General features: G+C 39.8%; 1 protein-coding gene across 1 annotated transcript in view; it reads right to left on the bottom strand.

The window, feature by feature from the left end:
• Window positions 1-18,735, bottom strand: part of FARP2 (FERM, RhoGEF and pleckstrin domain protein 2) — an 80,486-nt gene that overhangs the window by 23,267 nt on the left and 38,484 nt on the right. The window contains 7 exon segments of the mRNA XM_009323186.1: window positions 12,532-12,538; window positions 13,231-13,473; window positions 14,191-14,248; window positions 15,383-15,451; window positions 15,598-15,761; window positions 17,149-17,244; window positions 18,614-18,735. The exon segment at window positions 18,614-18,735 is cut by the window's right edge and continues 34 nt beyond it. Of these exon segments, the coding sequence (XP_009321461.1) occupies window positions 12,532-12,538; window positions 13,231-13,473; window positions 14,191-14,248; window positions 15,383-15,451; window positions 15,598-15,761; window positions 17,149-17,244; window positions 18,614-18,735 (759 nt within the window).

The raw sequence follows: 18,735 nt of genomic DNA, 5'->3' as shown, positions 1-18,735 counted from the left end.
CCACAAAATTCCTACCTAAGCTCACCTTTTTTTTTTCTGATCTTCCCTATGATAAACAGACAAGCTTCATCAGATCAGGCAACTGAACGGGTACCAAGCACTTCAGTATCTACCGCTTTCACCACACTGCTCAAACCCTCAGCCATGCTTGCAACCCTCTCCAGCATGATTTGTTGTGCATTACAAGCAGAGAGCAAGGGCTAAATCACCTGACCAAAGGCAAACAGAAAAATTGACAGCGAAGCCAAAAATGCCAACTCATCCATGCCCAGACTACTTAAAAATCATCCCAAAAAGCTTTAAAAAAAATCAGCCCCTGTGGATATCCAGTATCTCTTGACACAGACACAGGGCACGCGTGCTGGAGGAGAAGCAGTTACGAGCTTTTCGATTCACTACTGGCAGGAACGGCTGCTGCTCTCTGGCTCAGGAAGCAAAACCACTGCAAGGCACCCGGCAGCGTGTCAATGGCGAGGGAGCCCAAGCACGTATTTTCACATTGACAAATGCAGGAAGCTAAACAGTGCTGAACTCAGTCACCTGGAAGAGATTCAGATCTTCGAGGCTGCGGAGTTAACTATTAATACACTAGTCAAGCACAGTCATTCTGGAGCGGATTTTTGTTTCTGCCTGAGCATTTTCTTCATTCCCACTGCTTTTAATATTAGCACAGGAAAGCAACAACATCTGGCATTTGTTTCACCTATACGGGGACAGGAGTTTACTGGAAGTTTGCTTTTACATGTCAGGGATGCCGAAAAAACAGCTTAGAAACTAATAAGCTACAAGCTTACAGGGGTGAGGAGCTTCTTTAAATTCTTGGAATTTAACACGATGTAGCAACACATTCCAGAATTTGAAACTTGAATTGCTTCTGGACAGACCAAATGTTCAGATACAAGGGGAGCAAAAGGGATATAACTTGCTACAAACTCAACTGCCTGCCTATGTTGAGTTGTTCTAGTTTTTATAACCTCCAACAGGAGAAGCTGGCCATTAAATTCATTTCAAACGCTTGATCATTTGTATCTGACAGCAATAACCCCGTTGCTCAAAGCCAGAGTGATTTATGAAAATGAGAGGCATGTTCAGCTCCTCAAGGAGCCCGAAACAAAAAGCAGAACCCATGATGCAGAAGCACAGGGCTTCCCCTCTCCCCAAGCCTGGGAGGGGGCTAACCTACAAATGCAAATGCCTATCGCTTCTTCGGGGCCAGAAGCACCCTTCCCCTGCACACTGATAGCTATAGGAGGACACCCTGTAGTCTGCTGTTTATTTCCCTAGGATGAAAGCAATAAAGAATTCAGGAAGGAGCTGTTACAGCTGCAACTTGTAATAGGCTGTCAACTTAAACGGAAAATTCTGCAAAGGGACTTTCCAAGGTTAATGTGACTTCTGAAATTTGTCTTTTCTAGAAAAGACTATAAAATGTCATGGAGCAGCTCGGGTTAGCTTTTTTTGCTAACATTTGTTTAAATGTTTGATATAAACTCAGTATGATGGCATATCTTGGCAGATGATGTTACAAGCATGTACCAAAATTTTCATTCTTGTAATCCAACAGTATTTCTCCACTACAGCAGCAAGGGGGGAGCTCACAGTCAAGCAGGTAGATGTACAGCAATTCTCTATTCTCCTGGGGAAGGATAGTAAAGGAAGAATCCATGCAACAGTTGGAGCAAGAGCTGCTGCTGTGGAACAGCTGTTCAGTGTAGAAAACTCCTAATTAGGTAGAAATATTGGTGCGAAGATCAAAACAAGTGAATGATTTCCTCCGACATCAAACCCTGGTGCACAGAGGTCTTCCCTGCCCCACAGGCAGCAGCATCCTCCAGGTATATTAAAAGGGACTATACTTGAGAGGGATGTTGCCATGTTTCAACATTCTGCATGAAGTGGAAATTTGTTCTCTACATGTAAGTCATAACACAAACATCCCGAACTGGGAAACGTCGCTGTAAGCAGTACTCAGGGTTTCCGAGCAATGACATGGGTATTCAACGATGTAAACCAGACCCTCACAGACATGACTGCATTCTGTACATGACAAATTTCTGCTTTCACATCACACACAAATGCATTTAACTCAATGCAACATCAAAAAATGTGACAGTTCGGTGTAATACTCCACATATGCAAAGCTCTTTAAGAATACTAATACTTCTTAGTTAATTACACTATGTAGTTATAACCATGTACCCTTAAGCAAACAAAACCACAGTTTCATAAGAAGACCAGCATGCATATAACTGGAAAAAAAAAAAATCAGGTCTAACAGTAAAACATTGCAAAAGCACTGCATTTTGCATGAACACCGCTATGGACTTCAGTGAGGATGGTAGCCTTATTTTTCACAGTTACTGTATAATATGGTCAAATTGTTTTATTATTGTTTATGCTGTCTCTTCTTTTGTCCAGGTATAAAAATGAGAAAGCCTCTACCTAATATATAAAACTATGACTTAATACAAATGTTTGTCCACTCTACTTTTTACTGAGAGGATCTTCAGTGTATACAGATGTGAAGGTTCATACTCAAATTTGAAAAAGAAATATATTTAGAATATTATACAAAACCAGTCATGAGAAGTTCATGATGGGATTACAAAACAACCTTAAGCCAGCTGCTGTAACAATGACCTTATAGAATCATACAACACTTTGGGTTGGAAGGGACCTCTAAATGTCATCTAGTCCAACCCCCTGCTGTGGGCAGGGACATCTTCAACTAGATCAGGTTGCTCAGAGCCCCCTCCAACCTGACCTTGAATGTTTCCAGGGATGGGGCATCTACCACCTCTCTGGGCAACCTGTGCCAGTGCTTCACCACCCTCAGCGTAAAAAATTTCTTCCTTATATCCAGTCTAAATCTACCCCCCTTTAGTTTAAAGCCATTCCCCCTTGTCCTGTCACAACAGGCCCTGCTAAAAAGTTTGCCGCCATCTTTTTTATAAGCCCCCTTCAAGTACTGATAGGCTGCAAGAAGGTGTCCCTGAAGCCTTCTCTTCTCTAGGCTGAACAACTCCAACTCTCTCAGCCTTTCTTCATAGGAGAGGTGTTCCATCCCCCTGATCATTTTCGTGTCCCTCTTCTGGACCCGCTCCAACAGGTCCGTGTCTTTCTTATGCTGAGGGCTCCAGAGCTGGACGCAGTACTCCAGGTGGGGTCTCACCAGAGCAGAGCAGAGGGGCAGAATCCCCTCCCTTGACCTGCTGGCCACGCTTCTTTTGATGCAGCCCAGGGTACGATTGGCCTTCTGGGCTGCGAGCGCACATTGCCGGCTCATGTCCACCTTACCTTGTATTTTCTTCAGGAGTACTCAAATCCCATCCCTCTCACTGACATTATTACAGTTAACATACAATTGTTTTTGTTTTCCTCAATACATCTATTTAGTGTCCAATATCCAAAATCCATTCTTATTTGCCTTGCTAATAGAAATACAGCAGAGATCTTCTCTAACCTGTCAGGCATTTCACAGGGAACACCCTTCTTTAGCCCTTGCAAACTTCAGAGATATGGGTAGTGAATGAAAATTTTGGAAAACTATCACCCGACGACAATCAGCAATGCCAGAGAAAGCGAGGAAGAAAGCACGTAGCAGCCAGGTTTTAAGTCTGACTTGTAATTTACTACATTAGCATAAACCAGTTTTGGTCTCACATTAGGGACAGCAGCAGGCAACATGCTAGGGAGGTGAAACCACCTTCCCGATCAAGCTCCAAGACTAAAAAGAAACTGATACTGAAAAATTACAACTATTTTCTGCAAATGAAAAAATTGAGTAAGAATAAATAAATTAATAAATTGAGTAACAACCTGCTAGATTACTTTCTTAACCATAACACTAAATTTTACTGTTTGAACCATCAGGAGCCTCTAAATTTCTGTTGTCTGAAATCAGTCATGTGATGCCTTTAGTCTAATAAACTACTAGAAGATGTCCATAAATATACTAAGCTTTTTTTTTTCCCCCCAGTTATAAACCAAGCTAAATTGAAGCATACTTATACAATAGTTAAGGGAGGGGATATTTCATGCCTTTGAACTCCCACAAAAGGAAAGGCGGGGGGGGGGACGGGACTTAAAATTGTGTATCTGAGTTTTAACTGCAGCTTTAACTTTACAAGTGGCTCTAGAAAACTGGCATGCTAAACCCCAACATCTCATTGCTCTGTGTGCCTTCAGAAGCGTGTCAGCTGACACTCAGAAAAAGCTTTTGCCTTTCCCCTGCCACCCCTTGTCAGTACTGCATACCTTTAGAAGTGCAAAGCAAAATTCTGTTTCTTTTGGAAAAATTCTAGTCTATGGGAAACATTCAGCTCCAGCAGGAAAAGGGAGGTGGTCCAGGTCCGAGGCAGAACCTAAAAAAATCATTGCGGCCATGGTGACACTAACTGAAAAGACGAGAGTTTGATTTTCAGATCTGAAATATCAAATCTAGGATTTGTCATACCTTACATTACCAAGATCACTGGCCATCTGTTGTTTCAGAAAAAAAAGCACACAGCTCACAGCTCTGTGGGCTTTTCTCCCAGATTAATACAATTTTAAATGGTAAAAGCTCCCACTAGGGGACTAGGCCAGTTTATTAGAATACAGGTTTTGCTAATTATATTAAAATGACTATCTTTTACTAAAAGTTTAAGCAGAAGCAGACTTCATTTGGTTTACATGAGATATCAAGCTTGATGATAAGACAGTAAGATAATAAGCTTTTGGCACCACTTCTCAGTTAATTTTCAGAGGGTATTTCCATTCTTCAATCTAAATTCAATCTCTACACAGAAAGCTGATTTAGCGCAAAGCTTGACAAAAATAACATGCAAGTACTGGTTCCGTAAGCTTTACGCTTGAATGCTTAAAACAATTCAAAGACAGACAACAAAAACAGTATCCCAATAACAAAGAGCATTATTGGATGTACTAAAAGCTATGTGAGGTTCAAATGTTAGCAATTTGACTCCTTATCAGAAGGGAGAGCCTCTTGCATTTCACTGGTTGATTCCCTTTAAAGATATAACTTTATTATTATATTATTATTATTACTACTACTACAAACAGACAAGATTCTTTTTATGCTAAAGCCCTGCAGCGGCTGACCAGAAGACAATGGGACTCCATTCAGACGCCCCTCCTGCTTTTTGCACAGACCAAATTACTATTTCTAGAGTGAAAGTGTTCTGCAAGCTAGTGTACTACAACCGAAATCCTGGAATATCCCCAATCTTCTTTATTTCAAAATATCACAACTAATACATTTTACCCCTGCAAATCTTCCCTTTAAAATAATGAGGGATAGTTGGGAGATACAGAATCTTGAAAAAAATTATTATCCAAGAGCCTAAAAAAATTATCTAAGAGACTTCAAATTCAAAGATTTCTTTCTTTCTTTCTTTCTTATCCTAAAATGGGTACTGATCACATTAAATGTTAGAACAAGTTTATAGCACTTGGCACATGCCCCAGTGAAACCGTAAGTACCTGTGAAGTTACACATACACCTGATACTGTAGGAGAGTCCTAATGTTGGTCCCGGTTTTACAGTTACGTCCAGGATCTGAAACGACTGCCCTCATTTTGCTACCTTCCCTCCGCTTGTAAAGGCTACACTATTTGCAGGCAAGAAAGAATATGTATCTGTTGTTACAGACTGCAGATTGTAAACTTTTATACTGTCACAGTGTTAAACAGAAATCTCTTTATGCTGTATTAATAGCTTTGACCTGTCTGTGCTCAAACTACGACTTTGCACAAACCTCTGTTTGCAGCATCGCTGAAATGAATGGTCAGGGTTTCAACCTAAATCACTTCTTTATGTCAGATACATATTTTCCTTAAGTCTATGTAAAATTGGTTTAACTTTCCAACAAAAACAATCAAAGCAAAGTTAATCAAATTCAACCCCTGTTACTAAAGTACTATAAAATCTCCTGATGTTCAAAAGGAAGTCAGAGCCAATTCCGCCCAATAATTCCTCCTTGCTGAAAAGCAAAGTTTTTTGGAGTGGGTGTTTTCCTTGTTTTATAACTCAACAAACATAATATGGAGAATAATTTTTAAAAATTGTCAATTCAAACTAGTCGAGAAGCCTGCTCAGTTTACTTATGCAAGTACTACTGACTTTTTTTAAGCAAATGTTTACATGATTCAGGAAAAGAGTATTTACTCATACATTGGTCAGAATCCTGAAAGAGAACTTTCAACCTAGAAAACATGCAATTGCCTCCATACCCTATGTTTACAATAAAGGACCGGCTACCAATAAAAACAAATATACAGGAGAGAGTTCAAGGGACATATCCAGTTTAAAAGAAAGTATCTCCACAATAAACATAATTCCTATAATGAAATCTGGACTTTTAGTCTCATTTGTATCCCAAGCAAAAGGTCTGCACAAAACTAATTTGAAAACCACACACCGATAGTTGCCCCAGCTGTGCTGTACTTTCAACAAAGGTATACAGGAGGAAAACTGCCTGGAGAAATCTGGTAATAAAACTCTAAGATGCCTTGGCTAGGAGAACAAATATTTATTCTATTTCAAACACAAGGGTAACGAAAAATAAAGCTAAAAAGCCCACGTTGTCATTTATATCAAAGTTTTCCTTATTTTATTGCATAAACAATTAAAGTTATGAATTAGTACAAATCTGTAGGTTCATAATCGGCAAGCTGAACAGACACAATGATATTAAAAATCCCAACATGTAATTCAATAAAACATTTACCATATAAAAGATTAAGTTCAAGAGATCAATTACGAAATTCCAGCCCTCTTTGTTTTCTTAACGTAATCCTTTCCTGAAAAGAGCAGCACCTATTTAACTGGGGAGTCACTCTAACCAAGGGACGCATACCACTGTACGTATTGATAAACAGGCATTTCGCATTTCTTACCGATCTGCAGGGCTGTCACAAGCTGTGCTCTCAGCTGCCATCCGAGCCTTGCGCATTCGAACAACAGCAGAATATTGTGACTTTGGAAAATGTATAGCAACACCTTCCCCACAAACCAGGTTCAATTAACCATGCTCCAAATTCGAAACCTGCAAAGCTACACCTCACCCAGTGGAGTAATCCTACGATAGCTCACGAGCAGATAATAAATTAAGTGGATTTTAAGATACATGTTTGGAGCTGTAAAGTCTCCCCATATTCATACAGAGAGCGTATATGTATACCCATACATATACACATAGCATTTGTGACAAGTGTGATGTAGGATCTACTAAAAACTACAGGTAATGACAGCTAAAGGACTACAAGGAAAATTGTATTGTATACTCACTCATTCAATCAATACCAGATAATTATGGCTTAGAACTTTTTGCAAAATGACAATAATGGGAATGACTTACCGACAGGTTTGCATCAAAAATCATAAAATTATGACTTTCATTAGTGTCTCCATGAAATCTTACCCTTATCAAGATTTGCAGCTAAACAAAAACTACCACCACCAAAACAAACAAACAAAAAACCAACACCAAACCAAAACAAACAAACAAAAAAAATCCCTTAAACAAAATCACCTATGACCACAATACAAATATACACAGGAAAAAGGAGATCAATTCTTGGTATTATCCAGCAACTCTGAAATTCACTGGAAATAAAAGTGAAAGTTGAGAGCAGATCAATGTATCACCCTATTCCATCCTAAGATAAAATATGGTAAGTCCTGGGAAATATACATCATGTATTACTTGGATAATGAATGAGTACTTTAAAATTACAAAGTCTATACACAATAGATAACACAGGCTAGTGAAGTTTACCAATGTTTAACCAGGTGGTGGATAGGTCAGAGAATATTCTATGACCCGTGTTTTGTGCAAATTAAGAGTTCCACTAACTGCATACGCGAAGATCAAAAGTGTTCTGATGTAGTGCTTTACATTTAATAAATGTGTTTAAGCACAGAACGGTTCTAAGTATACACCTACAGGACTACAGGTGCAGACTGAATTACCCACTCAAGACACGCATTTCTTAGTGCCTTTTAGTTGCACTGCAACGCGCAAGTTGAGTACTGCAAGACAGCTAAACCCATCAGCCTAACTCATTTTGAAAAGCCACTAATATTAACATGCTTTCTATGGCTGCATGTATTTGCTAAAATAGGAAAACAGAGAAGTGGAAGGATGGAAAACAGCCCTATTTCACTGAGGAGCGGGAGCGATGGCTCCGGCATGCTCCCTCCGCTGAGCTACCGCTGCAACAGCTGGTGGATGCACAGTCTGGAGTAGAACAAACTTGGAAACTCCAGTAGTTCTCCATACTGGAAAAACATGGCACTAAAATCTGTATGTCGACTAGAAATATAAGTACCTATATATGGTCCCCCCCTGCCTCCCAAAGATGGGGACAGAAAGCAAACATGAAAGAACGTACCTGCAAAAGTGAGAGTGTTGGGGGGAGGAGAGGACGACCACTCACTTGCCACAGACAAGTGAAGGTGTGCACCTAGGCTTTCCTCTGCTCCTACCACAGTTCCTCAAATGCTTTCTTCTCGAGGCGAGCATGCATGGGATACTTGACAAAAATCTTCTGATTTTTCCTATATAATCTCACCCCTTTTTTCATGCCATGCAATTCCCGCAGCAGCTTTCTCTGCTCAGGGTCTGCAAGGGTCCCAGCTCTCTCGGTTAGGCGGCTGGCACCAACTCCACACCTGCCAGCATACTGCTCACCTTCTTGAAAAGAAAACTTTTGCGCTCAGGAAGAAAACAGAAATCAGTACCACGAACTAAGTTTTAGTAGTATCAACACTGTAAAAACAAAACAAAACAAACCGCAAGGAGCAACACTGAAAGCTTAACAGCATCGCCGCTACTTGGGACATAACCACACTGCACTGAAGTTCACCAATTCCCTTATGCTACCCAAAGACAAACGACAGACAGAGAAAGGAAAGCCCTTCCTTCTCTCACCTTCTCCTGCCACCTCAGGAGACAGCTGGGGGAGAAGAGGATGCCTGGCATGTCTCTAATGCACTAAAATAACTCACAATTGGCGCTCGAGTTCACTGCGAAGCACCGAGCCATCCCGTTCCCTTGAAGGCAGGCTGTTTTTCTCTCCATCTCTATTGGAAAGTAAACCTGAACTTATCCCTCTGGAGGAAATGATGAAGAACCTTTTCTCACAGCTTGCTTGCTATAATAAAAACTCTACTTTTACGAACTAAATTTTCTCCTCTTTTGTGCATATCTGGGAAACCATGAATAAAGCAACAGAGCTAAGCATGCAACTACATTCTCAAAAGCCATATAGCTTTGAAAAGCAGAAAAGCCCAGAAAGAAACCACGACAGCTGTATGCTATCAATTAGCAACAGCACAGATATAACTACAGGCAGCAGGGGCACAGGCAGCAGCACTGAACTCTCACACAGCCTGCAAGTACACCACGGTGTGCAACCCCGGCAAGGGATATCGACTTGTAGGTGCTGACCAGCATTGTCTTTGCGCAAGCATTCCAAATTCAGGTATACAGAGGAGACAGATGACATGAAGGCCAGTGTTCCTGGTGACACCCATAACTAAAACCTTCAACTGAACAGCTCTGTACCCAGGTCAAAGCTCCTCCCACCCCACCACCTGGTCCCTCACCTGTGGCTCCACACATCTTGCCTAAGGACCGAGATCCTAGTCACTCCCATTCCTTTAGAAAATGAAGGGGCATTACATTAAGACTCTTATTACTTTAAAAAAACAAAACAAAACTCCCTGAGATTTAAAATTGCCAATAAAAGATCTGCATAGTTGCAAAATACAAGAAGAAAAACATTGAAGACGCCTTTTCAAATTAACTGCGTTGCAAGAAAACATATTGGCAAGACTTCTCTCAGGATTGCCGAGCATGTTTATTGAAAACACAGGCAGCTTTTTCCTAAGATCTTTTGAAAACCTAGAGAATTTAGTTGGATTTATTCCCATATTAAGCAATTCTAAAACATTCAGAGGGAATGCTTGTGATTGAGGCACGGAACATGAAGCGGAGGCAGACACGGTTATATGTAAATAGCTGAATCCTGATTCTTTTTTTAAAAGATCAAAGAAATTAACAGCCCTCCTCTAAATCCCCCCTGACTCTTACCACCTGTCAGAGAGTTTTCAGACAGAAGTCTTTTTTCTGTTGTTTTTCTTTTTTAAGTTACATAATGTAGTTAGTTGTGGGAAGGAAATAAGACAAACCGCCTAAAAACACACTTAAAGGTACCATCTCTGGACACAACTGAAGACCTCCTCGAAGTGCCTATTTAGAAATGTCACATTACACATCCATGACATCATCTCCACAGGTATGAATAAAGTCACACGAAGAGCCAGAACACACATTCAACAGAAGAAAAAAAAAATGTATAGCACTTATAAGCAAAAAAGAGCAATCAAACTGCTGTACATTCCTGTAGGTCCAAACTAATACTTTGTTCTAAATGTGCTTTGATTTTCTGTGCCACTGGCAAAGGCAACACGCTTCTCATGGAACAACAGTGATTCCACTCAAACACAGTAACCACAACATAAAAGCAAGTGCTGTGAAGAGTAATCATACCTTGGTAAAAGCTAAGCTAGAAGAAATGGGTGACTAAAGGAGGTTTTACCTCCTCGTGTTCTACCATAGCTTGAGAGGAATTCGCTTGAAGTTTTAGTTATCAGAATTTTGAGAAATAATATTTTTTTTAAATGCTTGAGTAAAGAATGAAGGTCTTTTAACGATATATCAAGACCATGTTTAAGAAAATCAGTATGAATAATATCAAGCATAAAGTTATGCTTGTAACTGTAAGCTGCTTATTTTGGAGGCGTTGGTTGTACTAGTACTGCACTCTCTCCTAGAAATTGCAAAGGACTCAAAACTGGGCAACAGGGAACCCCAAAACCAAATGGCTGAAGGAGATGACACTTTCCATCACAAGGTTTCAGTCAGGTGTTAGGTATTTCACATTCTTGCTCATACAAAAGCAAAATACTCTAAAAAAAAAAAAAAAATGCTATTTCAAGCTGAAGTTCAGAATTTCACCCCCTCAATCCATCAGGCTGGCAGACAGGAAGGACGTTTCACAACTTTCACTGTTTCACCTCAATAAATGTTGCTAAATTAGATGTGACCACTTCAGTAACTGTCTTTTCAATTACGCTTTCAAACTTGCAGATCAAAGTCTCACGTCAAAGTCACCTGACTAAAGAAATTTATGAAAGCAGTGAAGGTCTAACTGTTGCCTACAGTATTTGCTCCTTCTAACAAATCAATTTCTCAGAAAGATTATGGTATTTTTCTGAATACAACTCATATTTTAAAGAAAAAGTTAAAGCTATCACCAGGTTTACCACCACCTGTCTTCCACATATAAAGGACACTTTTATGAATTAATTTGTACACATTTTTATGCAGTGATTAAATAAAGAAAAAGAAGGTGAGACAAAATGCAATGGGGATTAAGTGCTTTTATAGTCTATGCATGTATCTCCAAACTGCTGCAAGGCAGAAGGGTAATCGTTTGTTGCTGGACTGCTGAAGGCACTTTGAAGTCAGAAAATACGATTGTCTTCACAAGAAGTTTTGGCAACTGCTATTCTGATTTGATTGTGTACACATTCCCACTTCTAAATTACCATGTAGGTTATTTCTTTTTCAATGTATACCACAGATATGTTGCATAGGTTGATATTTTAAAACTTTCCTTCATAGTTGATTTGAAGATTGTCCATTTCTTTGATTGTGGAAACAAAAAAAACACCTAAATGAGGACTCTCACTGCAGCGCAGGAAAACAGCTAATTTACTGGATGCAGCTGCTTGTTAACAAGCATGTGCAAAAGTGACTGTTGCATGTGGGTGCTGGAGGAACAGCATATTATATCAGATTCTTACAGATACATTTATAGCCAAAGAAATCCTTCAATATACTGTAATTTGTGATGTCTGCATGAGCCAGCTGATGATACTTAACTTCTCTGAAATCAGTGGTTTTTCCTAAATGCAGTATTTTGCAAACATCATAGCCTATTATGACACATTGTGGATGCAGTGTGATGCATATAATGCAGCACCAAAGCTAGGATACTTTGAGGGAAACTGAAGAGATACATGGAAAAAAAAAAAAATCAACAATGTTATGTGATTTAAAATCCAGCCACTGGATTAGAGTTTTCTTGCTTAAAGTGACTGACATCACACCCTTTTGACTTCTAAGCCTGCACAGCATAGAGGGATCCATCACAAAAATCAAGAATCAATCAATTGACATGTGCCTTCTCTGTCCAGTCTTCTTGCGTGAGATTTTTTAAATTATTCTGAAAGTCAAAAGCAAAGTTTTCACCGGTGGCTTGAGCAAAAGGGTTACTAAAGAAAAGGTTTACATCCAGTGGTGCAGCAGTTTCGGAGTCCCAGGAGTCTGTGTCTGTGCTGCTGGAGTCTTCCGTGGTGGTAGGTGGATAGCTCAGCTGTTCCAGCTGGTCAATAATGTCTGTGAACTGAAAGGCTGAGCTGGACTCAGAGCGGACCGAGTAGGCAGGAAAGTTCACCATAGAACTGGCCTCCGAATGGTTTGCAGAGCTGTACACATGCAGGGAGGATGTACCATTCAGCGGCAAATTATTAAGAGAGCTGCTCTCGGAGCGGTTGTTGATGAGTGAACTCGTTTCGGACGGGCTCAGGAGGCTTTGCATTCTACTTGCTTGGGCCTTCACCTCAAACAGCTCTGAGGTATCTGATGGTCTCTCATTGCCGTTGAAATCGCTCCCTTCTTCAAATTCAAACTCCTCTTCCATATTCATATCTACTGCTTCAGTTGAGTACCTGTCAGGGCTTGACTGAGAAGAGACCGTATTTTGCTGAAGGGCGTCTGTAGTTAAGCCAGGCGACTCTGACACATGCTTAGAAAAATCAGCACCCTTTAACTCTAAACCACTGTACACATATGAAAATGCCTCAGAGCCCCCAGCAAAAAAGGAAATTTCTGCTGGGTCATCATCAATAAATTCCTCTGACACCTGTAACTGTGAATTTGTCAATGTGAAAAGAGGGGCACCCCGACTGCCGTGCTGATGCTCTTGTTCAGCAACGAAAACACCTGTGGTAAAGTCATCCTCATCATTGTCATTTTTACAAACAGTGACCCTGCCCTCCTTACTACTCTTCTCTACATCTGGATCTAAACCGCAACCACTCTTAACAACAGGACAAGCAGGGTTACAGTTTCCTGCAACACTACCAAACCCAACACCTTGGAGCATGGGAGATCCAGGCTGCTGCATCAGTTTCCTCCCCGCTTCTTCTGCTGGTGCTGCAATGTTTTTTTCTGGAATCCTTGTGTATGGTGCTCGGGGGTCCAAAGAGGAAGGGCTGGTTTCTGCAAAGATGGGCAGGACAGTAGGAGGAGTGGACGATGAGTGAACTGAGTGGAAGGGGGCAGCTGCTGAGGCAGGAGACCCTGGGGTTCTCAAGTCCTCAGTGAATGGGACACTCTAAGAGGGAAAAAAGTAGAAACAGAACACATAAAAAGGTCTTATAATAGATAAAAACAAACGCAATATCCAGTTCCTGATGCAGAAGGAATACGTGCTTCAAAAGAGCCCGCTTTAGAGCAAATAAAACATTGCATACAGAACAGATCCAGCATCCCCAGTGAAGAGGCAAGATCTTTTTTTCCTGAATTCTGGATAGAAAATTAAATCCATGTATTTTATAGCTTCTGCTGAAAAAGCATCCACAAGGGAAAGTAACACAAAACAAGGACAGCGAAATTCTGTGATGCCTCCTTAACCTCTCGCATGTAAATCAAGCCCATTTGGTGAAACACTTGCTTCTTGCCACTGATTGTAGGAGGCATCTAAACAATGAACTTCAGACTTCCACAGAAAGCACTTAGACAGCACCTCAAGACAAACTAATCCTCTGAAATAACAACATACTAGAAAGTATGACATTTTCTTTTCAGTTAAGCTGAACTCTGAAAAGGAAAATATTCCTCACTTTAGACTCCATTGGCTACAACTATCAAAACTGATACCACTCGCAGAAAGAAGAAAAACTGTGTGTCAGGGACAAAGATCAAACAGTGAAAGCGATTCCAGACAAACAGTTCACTCAGATCACATCAGATCACCCTTCCTTCACAGTCATCTCAGAAAGCTGGTTGTCAGCTTCCCTGACTGCAATATCGAGAGTGCTGCAGAACTGACCTGTTTTAGCATGTTGGTGTTCGAAGCACAAGTGGACACCCTGGCTTTGCTGTGCCTCCTGCAAAACAGAGAGCATCCTGTGAGTATCCAAGACATGAGTCAGCCTTCTCCCTTCCCCATTCAGCTATTTCCATTCTAGTAGCCAACAGAAAGATCTCAAGCTGTACTTTATCATGTTTTGTTAATAACTAGTTCAAGATTTAAAAAGTCACAAGAGTTGTAAATTAAACAACGCAGGAGTAAGAAACGTACAAAAAATTGAATAAAGCAAGATCCAGATCATTCATACCACTGAAGGAGAACTCAAGAACAACTTGGGGCAGAAGACTAGACTAAATAGCACACTTAGTTTAACTTCTTCATCGTCAGTATAATCATCTATAACTGAATGGCTTCAAAAACAGAATGAGTTAATCTGTAACAATTTTACAAACAACTTACAATTCAGTCAACCGTATAATTTATGGCATATAAAATTCTATACCTTACACCCCAAAAAGTGGTATCCTGCATCACACTCATGGTTAGATTCATTCTATGTCAATAATTTACTAGAAAATCAATCTTTCATACAGAAAAGGAGCTCAATTGGCATCCAAGACATTAGAAATATTTATTAATAGTAGATTAATGCAAACTTCTTAGAATTCCTATTAAGTTCCTATAATCTTTCGGATGAAAGACTATGAAGAGTTTCCCAGATGTAGACAGGATGGTTTCATAGTCAAGTAAGTAAATGACAATTTTAGAATGAAAATGCACATTCTTTATTTATTTATTTATATGTTTAGAAATGAATGTGTATTTAAGGTCACATTTTCAGACTTGCAGATCCCAAGTTCAATTATGTGCTCTGCCACTGGCTACTTGCATAGCTACAGTGACATACAGACAAGTCCTCACTAATTTCAGTGAATCTTCGAAACATACTGAACTTTTACATGGCTAAGTCACACGTTCTCCACAGACATTAAAATGCAATACTGAAACTTTCCTAAGCTTCTTTACATCATCACAAAATTATTTTTTTTAATTTAGTTCAGTTACCTTAAATTTGAGGTAGACCTCATTAACTGAGAGGTCAGCAAGTGAGCATGCCTCCAAGCATCATTTAGAAACACTGAAATTTAGGAAATAAGGGCACTGTGAACGTCTCAACTACATTTCACTGTATACAACTATTTGTACTTACCTTTCATACGGGGTTTTCTTCATCCCACTGTCCTTAACATAATCCACTAGTTGCTTCTGTGTTCGTCCACTGTGAACCCACAAAAGTACAAACGTTATGAAACACAGTGGATGAGAATTATAGATGGAATGACTTTAGAATACTTCTTCCTTTTGATCTCATTTTCTACTATATAAGGAATTCAGCTTTAATAAGTCTGTTATGTTTCTCCCTACCTGTATCTGAATGATGACCCTCTGGTGAAGAACACTGCTTTAGCCTTTGGCTTTGGCTGATCAAAGAGCCTAAAGAATGTGTGATATTCAACACAGATTTTCCAGAAGTTTTTACACTCATCCCTACTTCCCAAAAGAAACTCCAATGTATCTTGATATGGGCCCTAGGAACAAAACAGAAAAGCAAAGTAGCACATAAAATGGCAATGGAGGAGAAAAGGAGAGTACAAATAAGTGCCAACAAAAAGGCTGAACTCCAGTGAGATGCAGTATTTTGCTAAGTCACTTCTCATATGCCTTAAAGCAATGGAAGTGATTTTGAATGCAGTTTAAATAATTTAATAGCTTTCAAAAATATTTGTTTACCTTGAAGCTGTAAAAACATTTAAAATTTACTTGGACTTTAGAAACATGCTCAATATAATCCACCTTACGAAATATGGATCATAAAGTTAGTAATTTGAAAGAAATTAAAATATTTAAGTGAAATAGTAGTGATTTTAAATACTTTTTCCTTAGAAGTTCCAACGCTTGTCTTACTTCCTGAGACTTAGATGAGACTGGAAAATACTGCGTATTTCAGAGTACAGTCATCACATGAAATTTCTGAGGGTCTCTTTGCAAGACACATTACTATACATGCAAACAGTGTGTCCTGCTTCAGGTTTCCTTGATACACATAACTATAATATGTCCAAACATTTTTTTCCCCATTTTAATACAACCCTACGTTGAACATATTCTAGTCACCCAGTGTGGAAGCAACAACAACTTTGATGACATATGCAATCAAAAACATCTACTGTAAATCAGCCAAGCATGAAAAATAACACTTCTGCTATACAGACATACAGAAAAGATAAAGCTGTAGCAAGAGTAATCACACAGTCCTTAAAATTAAGCTTCAACAATATAAACTCAGCCATCTATTCTTTCCTGAGGTGTATCAGGTTATTCTGATTTGAATCAAGGGATTCAAATTTTTTTCATTTGAGCAGCACATATTCAACAAGTTCCTGGAGGAAACAGTCATGTAAAGCAATCACCGTTTGTATCAGCAGTGTACTATAGGGTTCTTTTAAGGAGCTACAGCCAAAAGCACTCCCTAACACACTTTCACCTAAACAACAGATATTTACTATTTCAATGCTTAAGTTACCTTAGTTCATTTTGACCATAATGGATCAGAGCATTCATGAGAGTGTTAACCTCCATTTATATCCAAGGGAAATATTAAATGTAACTTTTTCAGAATAGAAGTACTGAGACAGGATGCACCAAATACTTGGTTTGTTTTTTTTTTTCTCCTATCTTACATTTACACGTGTGTATGCCTATGTCAAGGATAAGCTGAGGCTGATACATGAAATCTAAAAATCTAAGACAACAGACCTGGGGTGAGAAAGGAAGGATTTTGACTTGAATGATGAAGCCAAGCCTACCCTGCTGAAGTTGTTTTATAAAATTACAAACTCTAGAATTTTTCATAATAAAATTAAGTATACATATTTTTTTCAACAGTGACCAGCCTACTATTACAGCAAAACTTACACAGACCTCTGGGTGGAGTTTAATAAGAAATCTTTTCCTCTTGAAGCTTAGTTTACGGACCTTCGACCAGTTGAAGGTATTGATTTTCGTATTACCCTGAATTAAAATGATAATAGTTAGAAGTTGGCAAAAATTTCAGAAAAGCAGCAAACAAAATTCTGTTGCGGGCATATAGACATGCATGTACACACACACCACCGCCCCAACCCATTCTGTTGGATTTTTATTTCTAGTGACAATATTCCCTTAAACAATTTTATCTTTCAGTACAGGGATAGCTACAAGTGTGCGATGTCTGTCTGCACAGACACTAGAAAACTGAATGAAAACCTAGAAAACTGGATGGGAAAGGAATGTTTCAACCCCATCGATATTCAGGATACTTTATGGTATGAGCAAGATGAGGGTTTCATTTTATTTAACACGCTTTCCTTTTCCTCTGGACAGAACTCTAGACACACTCCTCCAAGCCAATTTTTCTAATTTGGCAGTTCAATATACTGAGGAGTACCTGCCACACACGCAAGAAATCCTGCCAAGCTCTCTCGCTCACAAGCCTGCTTATTTGGCTAAAACCAGACTAAAACCAGGCTCTTGCCTTCACCCTGCTGCCCTACATCAGCCCTCCCCTCCCAGTAGCACTGACTCCCAAAGCCTCGGGGAAGGACCCCGTCACCACTCCCTACCACAGCAATTCTCCTGTCGCCCTCTATAAGAAAAGGGAGATGAAAAATGGCACTTCAAGAGAAAGACCCAAATGATCTGAAATGATGGAAACCACAGGGGCTGAGAGGCCACTAGGGAGGACCGAGAGGAACTGCAGGACTGCAGCGGCTGATGCATCTCCAAAGAGAAGCTGCCCCACAGTAACAGAAGAACAGGTAAGACACAGAATGAACAGAAAATGAGTGCCCAAATGGAAATATTTCCGTAGGTCATCTGCCTGTGTGTTATGGGGGGAAGAAAATAATATGATTGCATTCATAAACAGAACTCTGATCATCGAGTCGCTTATTTAATACGACAAAAGTAGTAACTCTAATTGGTCCAATCACTTCAATGAAACAGCACTTCTATGAGCAATGTTATCCCAGCAAAAATACACCGTAACACTAAAACAAGGGAAACTGAACCAAAATTCCAGAATTACAGACCTGTTCCAGGGCGGTACCAAATGAATTGAGCATTTTTTCTGAGCACATACGTAACTTTCAAACAGACAACAAAAAACCTTCTACTTTGGTGTCACTGTTGGTTTTGTGGATTTTGATGCTGTTCTCTCTGCACCAACAAAGGCAAACTGCACCAAACTATTTTGGGGGCTTAAATGACACTCCCTTGACCATAAAAATGTGCTAAGTTTTAAAATCATCAGAGAGACCTGAGGTTAAAACAAGAGACTTACTCCCAGGATGTGGTAATGGAAAGACAGACACACATACCCAGTCCGCTCTCCCCGCCTTACCTGGAATACCAGCACACCCATGTGTGAAACAGCTAGATTAATTTTGGTGCCCTCACGGTCAGATGCAAGGTGAAATCTGATGCCATACATCTCCAGTTTCCGAGCAATCTCAAGCACTTGAA

This window comes from Pygoscelis adeliae, unplaced genomic scaffold, assembly GCF_000699105.1.
Source record: "Pygoscelis adeliae isolate BGI_AS28 unplaced genomic scaffold, ASM69910v1 Scaffold544, whole genome shotgun sequence".
In the NCBI taxonomy this organism is placed as follows: Eukaryota; Metazoa; Chordata; class Aves; order Sphenisciformes; family Spheniscidae; genus Pygoscelis; species Pygoscelis adeliae.
Note: the sequence above shows the minus strand (reverse complement) of the source record. Positions and strands in the feature narration are given on the sequence as shown.